Source organism: Lynx canadensis, chromosome A2 (assembly GCF_007474595.2).
Source record: "Lynx canadensis isolate LIC74 chromosome A2, mLynCan4.pri.v2, whole genome shotgun sequence".
NCBI classification, from domain to species: domain Eukaryota; kingdom Metazoa; phylum Chordata; class Mammalia; order Carnivora; family Felidae; genus Lynx; species Lynx canadensis.
In genome coordinates, this window is record NC_044304.2 from 16,300,602 (window position 1) to 16,323,136 (window position 22,535).

The window sequence follows — 22,535 nt, forward strand, 5'->3', positions numbered from 1 at the left end:
GGTGGCAATTCCAGCTAAGCGGGCTGCTCCGGGGGTGGATCTAGACTAAGGGCGAGTCTGGAAAACCTGACCCCGGCCCTCGTCAGGGAGACTCAGATTGGCCCTTTTCAAGGCACTGTTAGGGGATGGCTGCGGCTGCGGCTGCGAGCTGGGCTGCCGAGCTGGGCTGCGGGGCGCCCTCCGGGGCCGCCCTGACCTCAAGCTCCTCCTCCCTCCGGGCTCCCCGCCCTTTGCACGGTCCCGGGAGAGGCGGGGCGGCGGTAGCGGCAGCTAAGTGCAGGAAGCCGGGAGGCGGCCGGCCGCGAGGAGGAGGAGCGTGCAGACTTAGGTGGCTCGGCGCGGCGGGGGCCAGTACTACTTCCCCGAGTAGTACCGCGCCGCTCCGCCCCGGAGTGACGCCCTCCGCCCATGGGCCTGGCCGAGGGCAACCGGCGGGCGGCGCGGAGGAGGCGGCGGCGGCAGGTGGCGCGCAGCAGGGCCGGAGCCGGGCCGGGCCATGGCCGCCTCGGAGCGGCTGTACGAGCTGTGGCTGCTCTACTATGCTCAGGTGAGCCCGCCCCACGCCGTCCCGCTGTGCCCCCAGCTCCGCGAGCCCCGCGCCTGCTGCACCTGCGCCCCGCGTCCCTGGGGCCGTGTAGATGAGCGCGCGCCGGGCGGACTTGGGCTCCGCACACACGTGTGCGCCGCCCCCGGCCCGCCGGTGCCTCCGGCACTTATACCTGGGGGATGACCCTCGCGGGCGTGCACCTCAACAGAGCCTCTGGGTTGGGTACCGCGCAGCCTCGGTCGTGCGTGATGAGGAGAGGGACCCGGATACAGACGGCTGGACACTTCCCCCCTTTTACAGATGGTGAAACTGAGGCCCGGAAAATAAACGAGAGACTGGGAGGGTTGGGAGAGGCAGGAAGCCTTAGTTTGCATTTGGGCTTGCCCCTCCTGTGGGCGAGGCCCCATTGGGTGGTCGTGGTCAATGGGTCGGAGTGGACTCTGGGTGCCAGCAGGCGAGGTGGAAAGGTAGGGTCCTGCTTTGATCTGATTTGAGTCAACTCAGACTGCTCCCCACCAGGGCACCAGCAGTGATGAGCTCCTCCCTGATCCTGACCGAGGAGGCCCCTATCTCCTGGGGGTCCAGCCAGAAGGAAAGATTTGCCTTGGATGCAGAAGGAGGGGGTAGGGGAGGTGAGCTAGGAGGGATGTTTGAAAGGGATGGAGGGAGGCCCTCCCCTCCTGAGTTCCCTGCCCTGTCTCAGAGACTACCTCAAGTGGCCTCTGAAGGTGAAGGGAGTGACTCTGACCCAGGTGTCCTGTCAGAGCTGAAAATCTGGTGTCCCCCAAACTCTGTCTCACACACATAGGCTCCCACTTTCCTTCTGCTTTCACAGCAGGGAGGGATTCCAGGGTAATGCCCCCCTCCTCTTCACCTAGCATCAGCCTCCCTCCCTACACCTGCCTGGCATCATGCTGCTGGCTCAGGTGTGCCCTGGGCACAATGGGCTATTGTGTGCCCCTGATCTCGTCACTAGGGGGAAGTTCATGACCAGATCAGCTGGCCCTCTGTGAAGAGGCTGGCTGACTGTCTCCTAGGACTGCAGGATGGATCTGGGGGGCCCTAGGGACCTAGAATACAGGCCATAAGTGCCACAGTTTATTGAGTCCCCTTAGGTGGTGAGAGGTCCAGGCCCCTGGCAGGAGGCAGCGTGTGTGACCCAGGGCAAGCTCTTTACACCTCTGAGTCTCTATCTGTAAATTTGGCACACCCTTGATCTCAGGGTAGCTTAGACTCCGCAGAGAAGTAGCCAGTATGGCTTGTCTGAACCAGAGAAAGTTCCTGCTTCCTTGGGTTCCCTTATCCAGGCCTCTCTGTTGACATCTCCAAGGGTTGGTCTTTGGGAAGGGAAAAGATTCAGAAGGAAATCTGCCCCTGGCCCCCATGCGTCTGATTGCCCGTGTGGCTGTGGGCAGGTTCTTGGTCCTCAGTTTCTTCCCCATGGTGACCAGACGAAGGCGGGGCGGGGGGAGGGGGCACTTGAACCAGATAATGAGTCTGAGGGACGTTAATGGTGGGTCTTCAGGTTGCCTTGGTACTGTCTCCCAGGACTGTACCTCCAGCATAGCATGGTTGCCTACCCTTCTAGTTGAGTTCTGCAAATGGTCAGCCCCCCTATTCCCTCGGGGGGGGGGGTTAGCACTCATCTGTGCTGAGTCCCCTCTCCCAGCTCCTCACTTCATCAGGGCAGGTCTGGGGCACAGGCTGGCTGGTTGTAGCCCCAGAAGCCTGGGCAGTCAGGGGGTGGCCTAGGGCCGAGCAAACAAATCCAGGATGTGAGTATGAACCGGAAGCTTCGGCCAACCTCCCAGTGCTGCCTTCCTGCCCACATGGTCCTGCTCCTGCTCTCAGAACAGGTCCCCACCCCTCCATGCTGGGCTCCCAGGGAGTGGTGGCTGTGCTACTTTGAGCCCTGCTAGGGACCTATTGTGTGTGTGTGTGTGTGTGTGTGTGTGTGTGTGTGTGTGTGCTTGGGGGAGGGGTAAGATAAGGTAAGACTGATAGAGGGTGTTGTGTTAAGAGACCCCTCAGTTGGCCAGCCACCCAGTCAGAAGGTTCTCCCAACAACCGTGCCCCTCCCCTCAGCAGAGAGCTGACATCAGCTGGCAAACCTGTTTTCCCAGTTGTGGGTCTAGGCCCGCCCAGGGGAGCACCCCCCCTTTCTGCCCTTCCTTTCTCCTCACAGACCCCAGGTTCAGACCCGCCCACCCCCCTCCCTCTAGGGGCCACAAGTGGGGAAGGAGCACTGCTGAGGGAGGAGTAGCCCTTGGACATCACTCAATCTGAGCCCCTCGGGGCCCTGGTAGGGAAACCAAGGCAGGGTCATACCAAGGTCATCGGACACATTTGGGGCAGAGTCCGGCAGAGTTCTGACCCAGTCTCTGTCCTGGGAAAGGTCTAGTTCTGTGGGCAGGAAGCCTTAGGTGGGTCTGCACCCTGGGACAGCACAAGCTGTTTCCTCTGCATGGAGTCTTCTCCTTCCCGTTTGGGGGGGCCTTTGTCTCCTGTCCCCCTGACTGGGCTGGACCTCAGATCAGGCAGGTCCCCGTTTTCACCCTCACTGTGCTTGCTACTTGGCAGTTTCCCCCCACCTCATGTTTCGCAGAGGCTCCGCAGGTGTTAGCTGAGTGGCTGGATGCAGGAGACAGGCCCCACAACAGTGACCTGTCATGCCCTCGGAGGCTTAGTTTGGGCCTTGTGGGCAGAGGGGATGGGAACTCCAGGAGCCAGCACAAGGCAGTGGGAAGCACGAGAGGCCAGTTGTCAGGAGTGAGGGGGTGCCTAGGCGATAGGTGGGGGCTTCCCCAGGGAGGGCTAGCAAGGGGGTGAGGACAGGAGGACTGGGAACAGCACCCAGCAGGCTGGCAGTTGGGCAGCATGTAAAAGTTATGCAAAATAACACGCACACGAGCAGCCCCTCTTTGGGCGGAGCAGTAGTGTTGCTCAACAGCCCCCCAGTGAAAGGAAGTGCTGGGGGGCATGGCATCTGGGGGCGCTCAGGGCCGCCAGGGTCAGGACAGGTCAGACATTCAGGTTACAGGTGGGGAGCCCAGGCTGAACTCTCCAGTTACGCCTTTGAGGACTCGGGGTTCCAGGGAGGTCAGGTTGGAGCTGGAGGTGAGGTTGCTCTGTTCACCCCTCACTGGTCCTTAACCTGACTACTGACCTCCACTGCTTCATGGAAACCTGGTCAGGCCCTCTGCTTCCTCTGGGACTTTAGCTGGATCATATGCCTCCCCGTGCCTCAGTTTACCCTCTTCAAATGGGGAAAAGCGAGGCAGAATAGCCTCCTTAGTGCTTATACTTCAGAGGAGCAACCAGGGTTTCCTCTTCCCTGCCTTTATTCCTAAGGCAGCTGACGGGGCAGGACTGAGGTGATGGGGAGAGTAGCACAGAGCCCAGGCATGGGGGGAGGGGCTGGTAATCCCTGGAGTTGTCATGGCAACTGGGGAGCTGATGTGGAAGTGTGGGGTCCCCATGGAAACAAGGTCGGTTACTATGGGGACCCTGGAAGGAAATTCTCGGTTTCCATAGTGATAGGACAAGGGGAAGGTTAAGCCCTAGGGGGCATTATGGAGACCAAAAGGTCCACCCCTTTCAAGATCCCATCCTCAGGTAAGGGGGAGAGCCTGGTCCAGCCACCCGGGGAACTTGTAGCACTGTGCCTCAGTTGCCATTGCCTCTGGCAAAGTCCCCATCTTCCTGCTTCATTCTTTGACCTGAGGTCCTCCAAGTCTGACCTCCGGGCCCCATGGTGTAGCCAGAAGCCACCTTCGGCTTGACGTTGCCATCACCCTCCTGATGCTGAGCGGGAAGACCCCCAGGCCTGAAACAGTTTATCTTGACCAGACCCCACCCCACCCTGTCCCATTTCTGCTTGCCTGTCCCTGGAAATGGGGTGCTCACTACCACCCAGGCAATTCTGACCAGGAGCGGTCACCCACTGTGGAGCTACAATCCTCTCTCCTTACCCTGTTCCTGGCTCTAACCTGGGGGCCACCAACAGACTCCCATTCTACCCACCTGGGACAGCCACCCGTGAGACCTTGGCTCTGCTAGTGAGCCAAGGTCCGCCACTCGTTAGTCACTCACCGAGGTGTGTGGGGAGAACGTTAGTGCTGCTCTAGCGTGCCAAGGGCTTGGGAAGGCAGAGCCCCTGGATTTGGGGATGGAGCTCCCCGCTCGCCTTACCTGGTGCTGGTGGGTGTGGCTAGCGAGCCTTTTGGGGCAGCTGAAGCGTAAAGAGATTAATGTTGAGTAACAGCCTACTAAATGTGAGAACCGGGGCTGGACTCCAGAACCCGTGCCCTCAGCCCCTGACTGGCAGCCCCAGCCCCTGAATCACCAGACAGGGCTGGGTCTTGAAAAAGATGCTGGCTCTGGGGAGCATTCAGGCAGAGGAAGCATGGAGGGCAAAGCTGTTACAGACCCGTGGGCGTGGGGACAGAGAGTCATGCCTTGGGGCTGGGCCATCCAGGGGGTACGGGGTGCTGTGACATGGGAGGAGGCCGTGGACTTGCCTAAACCTCGTGCTGGGTGGGTGACTGGCTGATCAGACAGTGGCGGCCACTCGTGCGTACCTGAGGCACACTGGACGCCAGACGCTGGTTAAGGAATTTTTGCGTATTGCGCCACTGTAAACTCCAAGAGAGGTGGTGATGGGGAGAGGGGTTTGAAGCCAGATCTGGGCCCTGAGGTGACACCCAGGGCAAGCCAGGGCCGGTGTTGGGCTTGGGGCAGGGCAAGCAGGTCAAAGGGCAGCGCGGTGTCAAGCAGCTTGGTCGTCCCTGTCCCCTGGCAGACAGCCCCACCCACCCATCCACGCCAAAGCTGCCTGCCCTCAGCCCTCCTGGGTTACCTCAGAGTTCTGGGGAAGTGGTAGTTCAGTGCCCACCCAGGGACTGTTTGGGCCCAAATAGCCCTTGGGGTCTCCCCACCCCTAGTACTGAGTTCCTCAGGGCTGGCCGGGCATAGACTGGGGCTCCAGTGAGTCCCCTTCATCTGTCCCGGGTCCACTGACCGCCCCCTCCCCGCAGCTTGCTCGCCTGCAGCAGAGCCTCATTACCACTTACACATGAGCCCCAGGGCCCGAGGAGGAGTGTGGGTGCTCGTGGGAGAGGTGGGGTTGGGCCCTGGCCCCTTCAAGTTAGGGACTGGACTGGCCCTGCCCAGCATTCCTGCTCTGAGCTGGGAAGGGAGGGAGGAGCCAGTGGAGGCAGAGTGTGGGAAGCCCAGGCACCATAGCCACCTCTTCCAGCTCTTGGAGCCCTTGGCATTCAACACTGCCACTGTGACTGTGAGCCCCGACCCCTGCAGGGACCCCTGTGCCCCCGAGCACCGCAGCCTCACGTCATGGGGCTCAGGTCAGAGGTGAGAGAGGCAGATACCCCTATCCTCCCTAGTCCTATGCTTTAGAGAGACCCCTTATGCTCCTTCCAGAGCCATGAAGGCTACCTTGATTGCCTCAGCCCTGAACCCAGCCCAGCCTGGACCTGCTGGACAGGCCCAAGGGTGTGGTTCTAGGGATGGAAAGCAGGAGTGTGCTGAGTTGGAGGGGCCCACCCAGGTTCTGGGAGGGTCAGTCCAGGTGATGGCCACGAAGAGGGTGGCAGGTTTCTGCTTAAGTACCAAAAGCCCAGGTCACAGATGGCAGCGGGGCATGGGGTGGATAGAGGCCTGGACTGGAGGATGTGATGCAGAGCGGACGGAGAGCCTGGAGAAGCAGGTGCAATTGGACTGGGGGCCTGGAATGCCAGGCTCAGTTGAGCCCTTATCCTTAGGTTGGGTGGGCGGGGTGGAGGTGGGGTGGGGTGGGGGAGGGGTGGTGGACGCGGTCAAACTTGGGTTTTCAGGGGCTCAGCAGAGCTACAGTGGGCAAAAGGGACTCACATTTTAGGTGAGAGATGTCTGTGGCTTACCTGGGGGTGGTTTGGGGGGTAGAAGAGGAGAGGATGGTGTTGGGCCAGTTTTGAAGGTAGACCGGGATCTGTGGGGTCGCTGAGGCAGGGGCCACACGGTCAGCTTGGATGGGCTGGCCAGCAACCATGAGTGGCCCCGGCCTAAAACAAAGATCTGGCTTTCAACACCCTCAGAAGAGCAGCTGAAGCGGTTCTAGTGGATGAGACATCCTCTCTGGAGCCCCCCTTTTCCCCCAATGCAATGGGAAATGTTCAGAAGAAGTGGTCAAAGAGCCTGGCCTGCTCTGGTGTCTCAGGGTTGGGCATTTTGGTGTCATTGCTGATTGGTGGAGAGAAGGGGTGTGGACAGAGGTAGGGGAGCAGGAAGGCTGCCAGTGGCAGCGGGTGGAGAGGTCACCGAAGGTAACTGACAGAGAAAAAGTCACGGTGGTGTGGGCCTGCACCTTGGTAGTCCCAGCCCCTCTCACAGTTGCCCAGGCCTCGGGTCTGTGACAAATGCACAAGTAAGGTGCCCAGCCACAGGGTGAGGGTTTGCTCTGACTAGGTTTCTTGTGCTCCTGGCCCATTCTGCTGAGGTCTAGCCCTTTCCCTGGGGTCCATTCAGTCCCTACCCTGTGGTCTGGGGTCTGCAGGCAGCAGAAATGAGCCATCCACCCGAGGTAGTTCCAGAAGTCCTTGGGTTGAGGTCCATGGCACCGGGGACGCAGCACCTATGATGTGTCCCTTGCCCCTTCAGCCTTCTCCAGTCCAGTCCCTGCCCTACCCCTCTGCCCCTGGGAAAGAAAGCTGCCTTCTGGGCTCAGCTGGTTTGGGGGTGGAGCTGCAGATGTGGGAGAGAGGACTGGGTAGGAGGAGGAGCTCCAGGCCACCACCCACTCTGTGGCCTGGGAGGGGCATAGCGGTTAGAGCCAACTGGGGCTAGGCTAGGACCTACTCAACTGTGTCCCTGGGGTAGAGACCAGTAGGGCCAGGTGGGAAGTCCAGGACACAGGGAAGGGGGACAGGGCAAAGGTATGACTGAGTCCTCCATAATCCACATTGTTCCCTGGGCCTGAAGTGTTGGATCCAGGTGAGGAAGCTCTGAGTGCCTTGAATGAAGGGCCCCTATAGCATCAGGGATCAGAACCTGTCCCTAGATAGGCCTGCCCTGACTCCCCAAGTCCAGACCTCATGCCAGTAAAACGAGTCCCTGGTCTCCAAGCCCCTCCCAGAGCAGGGTGACCACGCCCCTCTGCACTCCAGGCCCCGCCCCCATTGCTGGGCCAGGTCCCTCGCAGCTTCTCTTGCAGGGCCCTGGGTGCCCCGGGGGGGCCCCCCCACATCCCTGCGGTCTGCCGGGAGGAAGCGGCCCCCCTCCCCCACCGTGACTCTGCGCTTCCTGCCCCTGCCGGGGCGGGAGGGGACATTTCCCGTTCACGCCAAAGTTTCCCTGGCGGCGCCCAGACTCGGGCTCAGCCGCTGCCCCTCTTGCCCATGGAGCCGGCTTTGGGGCCTGGGGTCCAGGTAACCAGCCAGGGAGGGCGTTAGGTTCCCAGGGCGAGGTAGGGCATTCTGCTTGTACTTGCAGGGAGTGTGCGTGTGCATGGGTCTGCCTGACCCATGGTGTACATGTAGCACCAGAGCCATAGTCAGGGAAGGTCTCCTGGAGGTAGTGGCGGCTGCTGAGCTGAGAGAAGGTGGAAGGCAGAGGCCAGCCCAAGGCTTTGGATCAGGGGTGGCTGGAGGGTGGAAGGCCTTCAGCCCCAGCACCAGTGTGGGCCATGGCCACATCCCAGGACTGTGCACACTTAAGCCCCACCCTCCCCTGCCTATGTCAGGCTTGCCTGAGTCCCCAGGAGTTAGGGAGGTGGGAGCAGAGACTGGGGAAAGCAGACAGGGAGCCCATGAGAGCTGTCAGTATGCGGGGTAGTCCTCTGATGCTGACCTTCCAACTTCCCATCCTCCTTCCCTCCCCGTCCCTCACTGTCTCCACCTGCACTGCCCTGCCTCCGACCCCTGTCTACCCCACGTCTACCTCCATTCGTTGCTGTCTACACCCCCTTGTCCTTCCCATGTGCACTGAACCCTCTCTGTCTCCCACCGCTCTTCCCCCCACTCCTTGGCCTGCAGAAGGACCTGGGCTACCTGCAGCAGTGGCTGAAGGCCTTCGTGGGTGCCTTCGAGAAAAGCATCTCGCTGTTCTCTCTGGAGCCACGCAGGTGAGGCTGAATCTCCACGGAGGGCAGGGGCGGGGCAGGGAGACGGAGGGGCCTGGTGCCCTAGTGACCCCCCTCCCCGCAGGCCAGAGGAGGCAGGCGCAGAGGTGCCACTGTTGCCGCTGGATGCGCTGCACGTGCTGGCCGAGCAGCTAGACAAGGGGGACCTGGAGCAGGCCCTGCTGCTGCTCAAGCTTTTCATCATTCTCTGCAGGTGAGTCCGTGTTGTTCTCGGCACGGGGCGGTGGGGGGCAGCTTGGAACTGTGGGCCGAGGTGGGGCTGGCCTGTGCCTGTGACCTCTGTGACCTCTCTCCAGGAACCTGGAGAACGTAGAGGCGGGCTGGGGCCAGGTGCTGGTGCCCCGGGTGCTGGCATTGCTGACCTGGTTGACGGCAGAGGTGAGGTGGGCCCTACCCTGGGTGGGGAGGTGGTGGTAGGCGGTAGCCAGGGCCCAGCTAACCCCCTCCACCCTGTCCCCATACCTACAGCTGAAAGGAGCCCATGCATCGCAGGAGGGCCGTGGGCCGCAGCTGGAGAACGTGGCCCTGCATGCCCTTCTCCTCTGCGAGGGCCTCTTTGACCCTTACCAGACCTGGCGGCGCCAGCATAGTGGGTGAGAGCCAGCCCACCGCAGAAGGGTCTCTACCCTCCAGCCACCCCTGATCCCCAGAGAAGGCTGGGGAGAGAATGGGGGGAACCGCTTTGGCCAAGGTGTGGAGGTGGGAGGGGGCACGGGTGTAGGCTGGTGAAGGAGGATGGCCAAAGAGGGGTGGGGTGCCTGGCCTCACCCGGGCCCCTGCCCATCCCCCACCCCCACCCCCAGGGAAGTCATCACTTCCAAGGAGAAGAGCAAATACAAGTTCCCTCCAGCTGCTTTGCCCAGTGAATTCAGCGCCTTCTTCAGAGGTCAGGCCCCGCCCCTCCCCCCCCCTCCTGCAAGGCCCCACCTGGCCCCGCCCCCAAACCTGAGCCCCTTCCTGCTGTCCTGCAGTTCCCCACCCATCCCAGAGGCAGGATGGGTTGTGCTTAGTGGTGGCTGCAAACAGGGCTGGGAGCACCACAGGAAACTGAGGGGGCCCCTGGCGCGGGGAGGGGCAAGGAGGACTTTGGGGGCAGAGAGGAGAGAAAGGGCATGTCAGAACAAAATGAGTAATTTCTTTTCTGGGATGGAGTGAAGGCCTCCCATAAGGTGGGGGAGATAAGTTTCCTTTCCCCCTTCCCCCCCACCTCTTGGGTCCCCATAGCCACTTGGACCCCACTCTGATCTGGACCATCTGAAAACTCCCTGGTCCAATCCCTTTGTCCCTGCAGCCTCCACCCCTCTTCTAGGTAACGTCTACACTAAGTGTCTCTACTTCCTGCTCCCTCGGTCCTGGGGTCAGTTCCTCCAGGACCTGTGCCCCCTGGGAGCCCTCTTCTCTTAGGTCCCCTCTTTTCCTCTCATTGGAATGAGAGTGGTCAGGACCTTAGATGGGACAGGGCAAGGTGTGCGTGGACAGGGGCAGGCCAGGCTTGGTAAAGTGGTGGCCTGTGGGGACAGAAAGTGTCTAAGTGTCTCTGGGATGTCCCGTGGAGCTGCAGGCCTGGCATCTGGAGCAGGGGCAACAGCCCCAAGAGAGGAGATGCCCCTGGGGAACTCCCTGCCTCCATTGTCCCACAACCTGAATGCACTTCCCAGCACAGACTGGATTTTGTTCCCGTTGCCCTAAACCCCTCACTGGTGGCCTGGCACCTCGGGATCAGATCCTGCTCCTCCCACAGCCTCCCTTTCCAGCCCCACTTGCCCTCTGCACCCGGTCTGCTAGTCCTGGGATGCGACTAGTTACCACGTCTTTTCCTACTGTTTCCTTTCCCTGCCCAGGCCACCTGCACTCTCAAATGCCCTGTGTCCAGGGAGCTGTCCCACCCCATCCCACATAAATCTAGTGAGCTCTGCCCTTACCCCCCCCCCCCCCCCCGCCATACACACCACTCATGTGACCCAGGGCTGGTCCTTTCTGCTCTCTGGGTTTCATTCTGTGGCCTGGCATCCTGTCCAGCTCTGCTGGAGCAGGGCCAGGTGGGCCTCCCACATATGAAGCTGTGAAAGCCCCTAGAAGTCCCCAGCAGGCGCATGGGTGGGGGTGGGGGGGCATCTGTATGGTAGATACAGCAAAGTCCCCAGAGCAGGTCACAGGAAGCTCCAACCGTCAACAGGGTAGAGGGACCAGATTTGTATCTGAGAAACTAAACCCTGGGTTGCCATGGGGAAGTGGGGTGGGGTGTGTGTGTTTACCCTGGGGTCCCCACAATGGGGATTAAGGATCTGGGGAACTGGCCAGGCTCTCCGGGCAGGACCACGTCCCTTCAAGCTCCCCAAAGAAGGGCTGTGTTTTCCCTAGACACCCTGGCACAGAGCCATGGCATCTTAGACCCCCCAAGTACAGAGCCAGTTTTCTCTCAGCCCCAGCCCCCTACCCCCACCCCAGGGCACCTGCAAGCTTGGTGACATTGTCCTGTCCTGCCCACTCACCCTATCCAGAGAGCCTGCAGGATGCAGATGGCTTGCCCCCCGTGCTGCTTTTGCGTCTCGTCCACCTCTTTGGTGCTGTCCTTGCAGGAGGGAAGGTAAGCCAGGAAGAGCCTGTGGACCAGAGGGTGGCCATCTCAGGGTCTCTGCTGGTTGAGCGCCTTGACCATTGCCATCTCTGCCCACACCTGCAGGAGAACGGGCAGATGGCTGTGAGCGCCGGCTCTGTGCAGGGCCTGTTGGGTGTGGTACGGGGCTGGGACCATGGGCCAGCCCAGGACCCCCGCCTAGTGCCCCTGGCACTGGAGGCACTAGTGGGTGCAGTACATGTCCTGCATGCCAGCCGCACACCCCCTCGTGGGCCAGAGCTCCGAACCCTGCTTGAGGGCTACTTCCGCATCCTTAATGCCGACTGGCTGGCGGGCCCAAGCCCAGGCCCTGAAGAGGCCCTCGTCACCCTACGGGTCAGCATGCTCGGTGGGTATGGGCTCCCAGGCTCTTGGGGAGGTGGCTCTAGCAGGGAAAGGTCTAAGTGATGACGGAAGGCAGGACTGGGAAGCATGGGAAGAAGGTTTAAGGCCGAGCGGAGGTGTTGCTGACAAGGGATTGAGCGGGGCTGACCCTAGACCCCCTCCACAGATGCCATCCCCATGATGCTGGCATGTGAGGACCGGCCGGTGCTGCAGGCCACCTTCCTCAGCAACAATTGCTTTGAGCACCTTACTCGCCTCATCCAGAATAGCAAGGTGGGCTGGGCCCGGCTGGGGGGGAGGGCCTGGAACCCAGAGGCTGCTGAGCCACTTCTGGGGACTGAGCTGCTGCTGAGCAACCCTGGGCTGGACTTGGCTGGGGGGGGGGGGTGGTTGTGGCTGGTGGGATGGCCTAAGGCTCAGGATGGCTCTGCATGCCATAGGAGGGGGGTGTCCTGGAAAGACCGGAGCTGCCCTGGCCCCTGGTCCCTCTTTCCCCAGCCCCAAGTCCGAGGGCAAGAAGAGGGCTCAGTTGTTTTAGATACAGTACCTTCTCCTGCCCACTTATCCGCGCCACCCTCCCCGACTCTGTTCTGAGCAGGGCATGGGCAGCTCAGATTCCCCCATTCTTCTTAGTGCCTGGTGGGGCACTCGGCCTGGGGCACACAGAGCCTTCCCTTGGGGTGGATCTCTAGCAGCCGCCCCAGGTCCTGCTCTAACCCCACCCCTCCCCCCATCTTCCTCCTCTTCTCTCTCCTCTGCCTCCTATATCTTGTGCCTTCCCCCTTCCCCACAGCTGTACCTGCAGGCCCGGGCGCCCCCTGAGGGGGACAGTGACCTGGCTACCCGGTTACTGACCGAGCCCGATGTCCAGAAGGTATCACCTTGGGGCTGACCAGCTCAGGCACTCACCTCCCTGGGTCCCCACCTGCTGTGGCTCCCTCTCTAAGCCTTTCCTGCCTATGCAGGGGGAATGAGCAGACATGTGTAAGGTCTGGTGTGGCCTAGCGACAGGGCTGGGTCCCCCATGCTATCTCGCCCACCTTCCCTATCCTTATCCTAGGGAATGGGCAGGAGTGTTCTGTGCCCTGCCTAGTATTTGTATTGGGAGCTAGAGTTTGGCTTTGCCAGGCTGGAAGGAACCTTCGAAACTCAACCACCTACCCCCATTCCCAGAAGCGGAGACTGAGGCCCAGATACTACTGGATTTGGCTATAGTCACTCACAGAAAAGGAGGTCCCCCATATGGGGCCATTTCTTTCCATGGGTCCTTGTCCCTGCCTTAAGCAGGTTACTGGGAGTCCCTTGTCCCCTTATGATGTGCTGCCTGCCTCACCTTGCATGAGGGCTGTAGGAGGCTGCAAGCTGTCAGTTAGGGGCTCTGTGTGGAGAGCCCTCTCTCTGGTGGTTTAACACCTGGGCCCCAACCTCTAGAGTCTCCCAGCTTTGTCTTTATGAGGCAGCCCCCTGTGGCCATTACACTTGCCTATTTTCTGAGAGCCTGCATATCTATTCATCTACTAAGCAGGCAAGGCAGGTGAGACCCCCGGTTTTCACAGATGAGAAAAAAATTGAGGCCCAGAGAGGGGAAAAAGGTCGTGTGAAGTCACTTGGGGAGTCAGGCCCCATGGAGCCCAAATACAGCCTGGCCCCTGTTGACAAATTCTCCAAGCCCTGCTGACCCCTCAGTCCTCAGGGGTGGGGCAGGGCGAGTGAGCAGCGCATGCTTCTAGCTGTCAGGTTCAGCCAGGGTGAGCCTCAGTGTCTCCGCCTGGATCTAGGGGCAAGGGGCAGGGTAGGACTCAAAGGTCTCGAAGGTTCTTCCGGTTCTAACATCCTGTGATTGATGGTCCCTAAATTCCCCAACCCCCTGTCAATCATCATGGGTGATGGGGCACTTGCCTGCCTGCACATGTGTGTTTAGCTTGGGTAGGGATGGGTGGGGGGCCGTAAGCCTACCAGACACTGGGGGATAAAGAGTTATGGCGAGAGGGTCCCCTGTTGATGTGTCCCAGTGAGGCACTTCCCGGTCTTGGTTTCTTCCTGGCTTCTTTGTCAAAGTGGGCCTTGCCGAGCTCCTCAGAGGGGGCCCTGGGGTAGGGTGAGGGTCATAACAGTTCAAGCAAGGAGGAGGAGGCCTGGTACCTCTACTCCCAAAGCCTCCAGCCAGCTCAGCTATGTGCCTTGGGGCACCTGCTCCTGGCCCTACACCAGGAGCAGGGGGCTGCCAGCTATGACCCCCTGGCCCCCGGTTCTTCTGACTGACCCTCCCCACCCCAAGGTACTGGACCAGGACACAGATGCCATCGCGGTGCACGTAGTCAGAGTACTTACCTGCATCATGAGCGGCTCCCCCTCAGCCAAGGTGAGGACACGGCGTTCTGGCTGTGGTAGGGGTGGGGGATGGCAGTTAAGCTGACTGTGTGCCCCCAGAACTAGTCTGGTTGGTGGCTGTTAGAGCAAGGGAGCTGGGGAGGTGACCGTCTTGCCCTCTGGGGTGCAGCTCAGCCCACTGGGCAGACATGGTCATCGGTCAGTGCTGGCAACTGGCTATCCTGGGTCAGGGAAGCACTAGGGAGGATACTTGTGGGCTAACCACCATCTAGAGCCTTCTGAGGGGGACCCTTGCCCCCACATCCACCCACAGCCCCTTGCCCTTGCTAGCACTGCGACCCAGAGGCAGAGCCGGCGAGGGAGCCCTGGAAGATGACGCTTCCTCCAGGGTTTCCATGGGGTGTGTTTGCCCTGGGGCCCACACACATGCTCACTTTTTCCCCACACAACCCTGCACAGGAGGTGTTTAAAGAGCGCATTGGCTACCCTCACCTGCACGAGGTTTTGCAGAGCCAAGGTCCCCCCACCCATCGGCTGCTGCAGGAGCTACTCAACATGGTGAGGGCAGGGGCATTTTGGCGTCAGGGTCCCAGAGGCGGTCAGGACTGAGGGTTTCCCTGGAAGGGGAACTCTCCACCTTGGGGACTGTGTTGGCTGTGGGCAGTACATAGTGTGACCTGTGGCCTGAGCACATGTGTCAGTTGCACTGGGGTGAAGATTCTGGTACGTGTGAGCAAGCCCCAAGATCATCCTGGGAACACGCCATTGGGGCGGGCCAACCCAGACCAAAAGCCAAGGCTCGGGAATTAACGATGCTCGTCCTGAACTTCCCTGAACCTGAGATCCGCCCCGTGAGCAAGATGGGGTAGCACGTGTTGCTTTCCCATGCCGAAGGCAAATCCACTGAGGCCGGGGAGTCCCACTGTTGGCAGGGTGGCCCGTCCCATGCCAGTTGCCCAGGAACTATGCTGTTCTCTCTCCCCATAGGCTGTGGAGGGGGACCACAGCGTATGTCCACCGCCACCGATCCTGAACGAGCAGCCCGTGCTGATGCTGATGCAGTGGCTGCCGGCCCTGCCCACGGCGGAGCTGCGGCTCTTCCTCGCACAACGCCTTTGGTGGCTCTGCGACAGCTGCCCCGCCAGCCGCTCCACGTGTGTGCAGGCGGGTCTGGTGGGCTACCTGCTGGAGACGCTCAGCACGGGGGTCGCCCTGGGGGTCCGCTGCCAGGAGCAGCTGTTGGCGCTGCTGCAGGCATTGGGCCGTGTGTCTCTGCGGCCCTTGGAGCTTCGTTGCCTGCTGCGCCCCCCGCCAGGGCTGGACTCGGGGCCGGGCGGAGCGGAGGCTGGGAATGCCCGACACGCCGGTGCCATCATTCGTGCATTGTCGGGCATGGCCCGGCACCGGGGCCCTGCACGAGCCCTGCACTACTTTGACCTCACGCCCAGCATGGCCGGTATTATGGTACCCCCCGTGCAGCGATGGCCAGGACCCGGCTTCACCTTCCATGCCTGGCTCTGTCTGCACCCCACGGCTGCAGCACCTGCCCCGGCCCCCTCACGGCCACTCCAGCGGAAGCAGCTGTACAGGTGGGTAACTTCCAGGGACCGGGGCGCAGGGCCAGGGTGAGGAGAGCAGCAGGCATAACTGGCTTGGCCTCCCCCCAGCTTCTTCACCAGCAGCGGCTCAGGGTTTGAAGCCTTCTTCACGGCAGCTGGGACACTGGTGGTGGCCGTGTGCACTCGGAAGGAGTACTTGACCATGAGCTTGCCTGAAGTGTCCTTTGCCGACTCTGCCTGGGTGAGCCTCTACCCTCGTGTGGTCCAGGGGGAGTGGGTGGAGGAGGCCCCCAGTGCCAGCCCACGGCTTGATGTTGTGGCTTCTGTTCTAGCACTGCGTGGCCATTGTCCATATGCCTGGGCGCCGGCCCTTCAGCCAGAACCTGGTCCATGTCTACAAAGACGGCCATCTGGTCAAGACAGCACCCCTCCGCTGCCCCTCTCTCAGTGAGGTGTGCCAAGCAGGGTTTGGGGAGGCCTTGGGTAGCGGGAGTGTCTTGGATAGGGTGAAGCCTGCAGCCCCTGTGTCCCCCACCCCCACCCCACATAGACCTCAGACTTCAGCCTCTGGGGTCTGTGCAGCCTTGGGGGTCACTGTGAGGAACTGGATGCAGGTGGAGCCCCAGGCTCTGCTGTGACCTGACCACTCCCCCAACCCTGGCCCCGCAGCCTTTCTCCTCCTGCTGTATCGGCTCCGCTGGGCACCGCACAACGACCACCACCACGGGGCTGCCTCCGCCACCAGTCCCCGCTGCCCTGGCTCACGCTCACCCCTCCCTGTCCCGCTCCCAGTCGGTCCCAGCTACCGCAGGGCTTGGCTGGGGGTCGGGGCTGGTGGCCCCCCTGCAGGAGGGCAGCATCAGCTCCACCCTTGCAGGCACACAGGACACTCGGTGGGGCAGCCCCACGTCTCTGGAGGGTGAGCTGGGAGCCGTGGTCATCTTCCACGAAGCCCTGCAGGCAGCGGCCCTGCGGGCCCTGAGCACCTTGGGTATGCATCACCTGCCACGCACCGGCCCAGCCCCACCCCAGACGCGGCTGGTTGGGGCTCATGAAGTGCCCTGGCCAGAAACTAGGGGTCCAGGAGGGGAGGGAGAAGGTGTCCCTAGGCTTATATGTCCTCTGATCGGACAGAGAAGAGGCGGGCTCTGGATAGGGTTTGGCCAGAGGCCCAGCCAGGCCTGAAACCCCCTGCCCACCCCCCAGGGCCCAATGAGATGGCACCCTTCAAGCCCGAGGGGGAACTACACGAGCTCAGCACCAAGCTGCTCCTCCATTACTCACCTCAGGTACTGGGTGGGAGGCAACTGGCTCGCCCCTGCCGCCGTCCCCCCGTGGCTCCCACACTCTGTGTGCCGCCTCCTCTCTCAACTGACCCTTGCCGCCTGCCCGCAGGCCTGTAAGAACAACATCTGCCTGGACCTGTCTCCTGGCCACAGGCTGGATGGCCGCCTGACAGGCCACAGGGTGGAGACCTGGGACGTGAAGGTGTGTGTGCCCATGCGGGCAGTGTGTGCAGGGAGTGTAAACACAGGCACGTGTGTGTGTGTGTGTGTGCAGGGTGGGCTGGGAGGTCTCTGGGAGACAAGCTCTAGAGAACAAAACTCCCCTGGACCCAGGTTCCCAGACTGGAAGGTCTGCTGGGGTGGAACGGGGCAGGAAGCGACAGGCAGCTGCCCTCACATGGCCAGCCCTTCCCCTAGGACGTGGTGACTTGCGTGGGAGGCATGGCTGCCCTGCTGCCCCTGCTGGAGCGAGTGGCCTCACAGCCCCAAGAGGCCGAGGCGGGTCCAGCCGAGACACATGACCTCGTGGGGCCCGAACTGACCTCTGGCCACAACACCCAGGGCCTGCTTCTCCCACTGGGCAAGTCCTCCGGTAAGCGGCCCTGGTGCCTAGGTTGGGGTGGCGAGGAAATCTTGCCATGACAAGGAGGCCAGAGTGCTTGACCGCTGGCAGGCCCTTGACACACATCTGTCCCCTTCCTGGTGGCGGGTAGAAGAGCGCATGGAGAGGAATGCAGTGGCCGCCTTTCTGCTGATGCTGCGGAACTTCCTGCAGGGCCACACGGTGAACCAGGAGAGCCTGGTGCAGTGCCAGGGGCCTGCCATCATCGGGGCCCTGCTGCGCAAGGTGGGGCAGGCGGGGAGGGGGCTGCCCTGTCTGACCAAGTGGACTGGGTGGGGGGACTAGGAAGGGGAAGCTGAGTCTGTTGAGGAGAGCCTCCTGGGAGAGGTGGTGGCGTCTGAGTGGGGCCTTGCCAGGCGTGGCAGGATTTGGCTGATGGTCTGGTGGAAGCATCAGCACCTGCTGGGGCTGGAGACCTGCATAGCAGGCTGGGGGCCTTGCGCCTCAGGCAGCGGGGAGCCAGCAAAGGGTTCCGAGTAGGCAGGATGCTCGTGTCCATCCGCCTGTGCAGGGCAGGGTGGGTACCGGGAGGCTCAGTAGCACGCAGCCAGGGCCTGCCACCTCACCCTGGCTCCTTCCACCCCAGGTCCCCAGCTGGGCCATGGACATGAATGTGCTCATGTCTGCCCAGCTGCTGATGGAGCAGGTGGCAGCGGAGGGCAGTGGGCCCCTCCTGTACTTGCTTTACCAGCATTTGCTCTTCAACTTCCACCTGTGGAGCCCCAGTGACTTTGCCGTGCGCCTGGGTAGGTGTGGGGCCTTGGATGAGGGACGCCACCGGGCAGGGTGGGGGTAGAGGTTCTGAGAAGCTCTAGCCCCGCTTCGGGTGACTTGAGGGGACCTGTCTTCCCCCGGGGCATGTGAGGGGAACATGGCCCTGTCCTGGAGGGATAGCTGAAGGGGCTCAGCTCAGCCTGGTGGCCTGAGGCCTCTGGTGATGCCCGCTCAGGCCACATCCAGTACATGTCTAGCATCGTCCGGGAGCACAGACAGAAGCTGCGGAAGAAGTATGGGGTTCAGTTCATCCTGGATGCGCTGCGCACCCATTACAGGTGAGGCTGCGGGGCTGACACAGCTGCCTCTGGCCTTGTGGACGGGGTCGATCCTCCCCCCCACCCCCCTCCAGCTCACCTGCCCACTGCCCTCCCTGTTCTCTCCCCTCCGCTGCCCTGCCTTCTCCTGGCCCTGGGTGGCTGCGCTTGCCGGGACCGGCCCAGCCCACAGCGGGAGCACCCCCTAGCGGCTGACGACGTGCGCACAGTGCAGACCTCACTCCTCGGCCTGGTGCGGGAGTTCCTGGTCCGGAGCTCCGCCACTGATCACTTGCAGGTCACGCTGAGCTTTCTGGCGGCTACAGGCGATGATGGCCAGGTAGGCTGGAGGCTGTTGAGGGTGAGACTTAGGTGCGGGGTGGAGTGTGGACCGTGTTGTGGGGAGCGGCCGGCCCAGAATGAGGCTTTGTGTCACTTGCTGTGTCCCCAGGTGGCGGGTGCTCTGGACCTGCTGCTGGCACTGCTGCAGGGCTCACCAGCACAGGAGGCTCTGGCTGTCTTCCTGTTGGAGCAGGGGAACCTTGAGGTTTTGCTGGCACTGCTGGTGCAGCCAAGGTCACTGCCCCTGCTGCCCGAACGAGTCTGCAAGGTACACCCAGCCCACCCCCCTAGCATCCATTTGACATGGCCCCTGCCTGAGGGCCAGGGAGGCGTGACTTCCCCTCCTCCAGTAACTCCTTCCCCAGTGATAACAAACCCCTTGTGACGCTTAACCACCCCCCCCCCCCCCCCCCCCGCCCCAGATCCTGCGCAGGTTGCAGCAGAACGAGCGCTTACCTGAACGGAGTCGCCAGCGGCTCCGGCTGCGAGAATACGGTCTCCAGGGTCTCATCGCCTGCCTGCCGGAGGGGGCTGCTTCGCCCCAGCTCTGCCAGGGCCTCTACAAGCTATTCCTGGGGGCAGGTATATATCTCAGTTGGGGCCAAGAAGCAGGCCAGGCGGAAGGGTGTGATGGATTCAGGAAACAGGGCAGGTGGACATAGTGTTGGTACAGGGGTCAAGGCTGAGCCAGCAGGGCTGGGGTCAATCCCTCAGAGCCTTCCTGGGGTCAGTCCCTCAGAGTCTCTCTGGCCATCTTCCCAGATTGCCTGAACCTCTCAGATCTGTTGGCTGTGGTGCAGCTGTCCCTCCAGGCTGACCTCGGCGTCCGCCTGGACGTTTGTCGCCAGGTAAGTATGGGAAGTGAAAGCTTGCGGAAGAGGGGGCTTCTACCCTGGGGGCTTCGCTTTACCTTCCTGTGAGGAGCGCTCTCTGGAGGCCTCCCCCCTGCGAAGGCCCTAGGATGGGAGTCTGGGGGGCAGACTGCTGGACGAGTCCCTCACTTGTTGTGCCCTGGCCCGGCAGCTTTTCCACCTCATCCACGGACAGCCAGACGTAGTGCAGCTGCTGGCCCGGCAGGCCGGCTGGCAGGACGTGCTGACCCGGCTGTACGTCCTGGAGGCTGCCACAGCTGGCAGTCCCCTGCCCTTTCCCCCAGAGACACCCACATCCCCAGAGCCAGCCTTATGCAAGCCACCCACCGAATCACCTGAGTCTTCAGATGTCTTCCTGCCCTCGGAAACCCCCAGCCCCGACCCTGACAGCTTTTACCACGCTCTCTCTCCATTTTGTACACCCTTTGACCTGGGCCTGGAACGGGCCAGCGTGGGTTCGTGCAACAATGCGGGCAGTGGCAGTGGCAGTGGGACTCTTACTCCGGCCAGCCAGCCTGGCACACCTTCCCCACTGGATGGGCCCCGGCCCTTCCCTGTGGCCCATGGCCGCCATAGCTCTAGTCTCTCCAACGTGCTGGAGGACGGCAGCCTCCCGGAACCCGCCATCAGTGGGGATGATACCTCAAATACCAGCAACCCACAGGTGAGGCGGGTCCACTCTCTGCCACTGCGGCACTCTAAGGGACACCTCTGGGACACAGGGCAGGCAGTATAGACTTCCCAGAGGTGGGGTCTTGTCTGACATCAGGGCTATAGGTGCTGGTCAGCCCTGGTGCTGCGGCCTCATTGCTGTCATCTGCAGTTGTGTTCCCCGGGGTAGGGGGTCCTAGAACGGGACAGACGATGCTGAGCCAGAGTGGAGGCGCCAGCCAGGCTTTGGAAAGTCCTCAAGAGAGCCTGTAGGGCAGACACTTCACAGGGCCTGTGGGCATTATAGTTCTAAGGAATCTGCCTTGTGTTTCCGGGTTTGGGCATGGGTCTCTGCTTATTCTATGGCATTCCTCCAGAGAATTCCAGTATGGTTCTTGGGCCTGAGATTGCTGTGGGGCAATTTGTGAGCCAGCTCATCTGTTCTTAGGAGTCCTTGAAACCCCAGGATTCTGTCTAGAATATTCAGGTAGTGGCTAAGGCCCCTGCGTCATTCTTCCAGGCCCCAGGGTGTCTGCTGGCTGAATGCTCTGCCTCCAGCTGTCCCTACTAGTGGTCGGCCTCCCTCCCACCCCCGCCCACACCCCCACACCCTTTTGTGCCCACAGCAAACCCCTGAGGAGGAGTTGTGCAACCTGCTCACCAACGTGCTGTTCTCGGTGGCGTGGCGGGGTGTGGAAGGCAGCGATGAGGCCGCCTGGCGGGAGCGTGGCCAGGTCTTCTCGGTGCTCACCCAGCTGGGCGCCTCAGCCACGCTGGTGCGCCCGCCAGACTGCATCAAGCGCAGGTGAGGAGACAGCTTGGCAGGGCGAGGGGCCTCTGGGACGCCTGAGGGGAAGGAAGACAGCCAGGCGGACACCTGAGTCCCTTGCCCACCCCCAGCCTCCTGGAGATGATGCTGGAGTCAGCCCTGACCGACATCAAAGAGGCCCCTGCTGGGGTCCTGGCCAGCCTCACCCAGCAGGCGCTTTGGCTGCTGCGCCTGCTGCAGGACTTCCTGTGCGCCGAGGGTCACGGTAATCAGGAGCTGTGGAGTGAGAAGGTGCGACAGCTCAGGGGCCTGTGAGGGCCACACAAGTCCGCGTGTTCACAGGAGCCTGCAGGCATCCGGCGTGGGAGGTGGGCGAGTGCACATGTGCACTCACGGGTGCGTCAGAATGGTGTCTGTGTGTGCAAACCCTACCTGGCCCCCAGACTTAAACCCTACCTTGCTCCCTCCCGGTGGGCTTCTGGCCTCCTCTGGTGGTGGCTGCCTGGAATGTGTTGGGCTGTAGCTCTTTGAAGGCGTGTGCAACCTGCTGGATCGCATGGGAGCCTGGCCACACCTGGCCAATGGCACAGCAGATCTGCGAGAGATGGCACAGATTGGCCTGCGCCTGGTGCTTGGCTACATCCTGCTGGAGGACCCGCAGGTGAGCACGGGGTGGGTTGGGGTCTGGCAGCGGCAGGCGTAGGGAACCCGGGGTGTGCCTGGACGCCACCCACACCTGCTGCCGCCCACAGCTGCACGCCCAGGCCTATGTGAAGCTGCACTCGCTCCTGCAGACAGCGGTGCCCATGCGGCGCGAGGAGGCCTGCTACGTGCTCTCCAAGCTGGAGTCGGCGCTGGCGCGGGCGCTCAACACCCCCACCTCAGAAACGCCCACCGAGGAAAGGGAGCCCTCAGCTGCAGCTGCCGCAGCCACGGAACGCTGCTCGTGGCTGGTGCCACTGGTGCGCACGCTGCTGGACCGTGCCTACGGGCCGCTGGGGCTCCAGTGGGGGCTGCCTTCCCTGCCGCCCACCAACGGCAGCCCCACCTTCTTCGAGGACTTTCAGGCCTTTTGTGCCACACCTGAATGGCGCCACTTCATCGACAAGCAGGTATTTGGAGGTGGGGGCCAGGGAAGAGAAATGGGGGGCTGGGAACCCACATAGAGCACTGGTGTCCTCTCCCTGCCCAATCCTTCAGGTGCAGCCCACCATGTCGCAGTTCGAAATGGACACCTACGCGAAGAGCCACGACCTCATGTCGGGCTTCTGGAATGCCTGCTACGACACGCTCATGAGTAGTGGACAGCGGCGCCAGAGGGAGCGGGCACGTAGTCGTCGGGCTTTCCAGGTGTGCAGCCCGGGGCGGGGGTGGGGAGCTGCTCCACTCCTGTGCCCAGAGGATAGCTGGTGGGACAGCGTGAAGAAAC

At 62.0% G+C, this 22,535-nt stretch overlaps 1 protein-coding gene across 5 annotated transcripts in view; it reads left to right on the forward strand.

Annotated features, from left to right (window-relative positions):
* The first annotated feature begins 370 nt into the window (after positions 1-370).
* The window catches only part of NBEAL2 (neurobeachin like 2), a 29,576-nt gene continuing 7,411 nt past the window's right edge, over positions 371-22,535 (forward strand). For 2 of the 5 annotated variants that reach the window (XM_030306236.1, XM_030306248.1), the window contains exons 1-32: positions 371-547; positions 8,575-8,663; positions 8,746-8,874; positions 8,978-9,059; positions 9,150-9,274; positions 9,485-9,567; positions 11,183-11,268; positions 11,365-11,647; positions 11,810-11,916; positions 12,437-12,517; positions 13,922-14,005; positions 14,434-14,532; positions 14,962-15,563; positions 15,642-15,774; positions 15,866-15,985; positions 16,203-16,524; positions 16,740-16,822; positions 16,929-17,021; positions 17,237-17,411; positions 17,533-17,666; positions 18,028-18,187; positions 18,391-18,493; positions 18,659-18,812; positions 18,924-19,082; positions 19,237-19,396; positions 19,577-19,662; positions 19,838-20,350; positions 20,964-21,142; positions 21,238-21,397; positions 21,630-21,767; positions 21,859-22,218; positions 22,307-22,456. In XM_030306236.1, the coding sequence (XP_030162096.1) occupies positions 497-547; positions 8,575-8,663; positions 8,746-8,874; positions 8,978-9,059; positions 9,150-9,274; positions 9,485-9,567; positions 11,183-11,268; positions 11,365-11,647; positions 11,810-11,916; positions 12,437-12,517; positions 13,922-14,005; positions 14,434-14,532; positions 14,962-15,563; positions 15,642-15,774; positions 15,866-15,985; positions 16,203-16,524; positions 16,740-16,822; positions 16,929-17,021; positions 17,237-17,411; positions 17,533-17,666; positions 18,028-18,187; positions 18,391-18,493; positions 18,659-18,812; positions 18,924-19,082; positions 19,237-19,396; positions 19,577-19,662; positions 19,838-20,350; positions 20,964-21,142; positions 21,238-21,397; positions 21,630-21,767; positions 21,859-22,218; positions 22,307-22,456 (5,283 nt within the window). In that variant the 5' untranslated portion in view covers positions 371-496. Of the gene's footprint in view, positions 548-7,883; positions 7,969-8,574; positions 8,664-8,745; positions 8,875-8,977; positions 9,060-9,149; positions 9,275-9,484; positions 9,568-11,182; positions 11,269-11,364; positions 11,648-11,809; positions 11,917-12,436; positions 12,518-13,921; positions 14,006-14,433; positions 14,533-14,961; positions 15,564-15,641; positions 15,775-15,865; positions 15,986-16,202; positions 16,525-16,739; positions 16,823-16,928; positions 17,022-17,236; positions 17,412-17,532; positions 17,667-18,027; positions 18,188-18,390; positions 18,494-18,658; positions 18,813-18,923; positions 19,083-19,236; positions 19,397-19,576; positions 19,663-19,837; positions 20,351-20,963; positions 21,143-21,237; positions 21,398-21,629; positions 21,768-21,858; positions 22,219-22,306; positions 22,457-22,535 lie in introns of those variants that run through there. The other 3 variants (XM_030306241.1, XM_030306257.1, XM_030306263.1) reach the window with 3 other exon arrangements.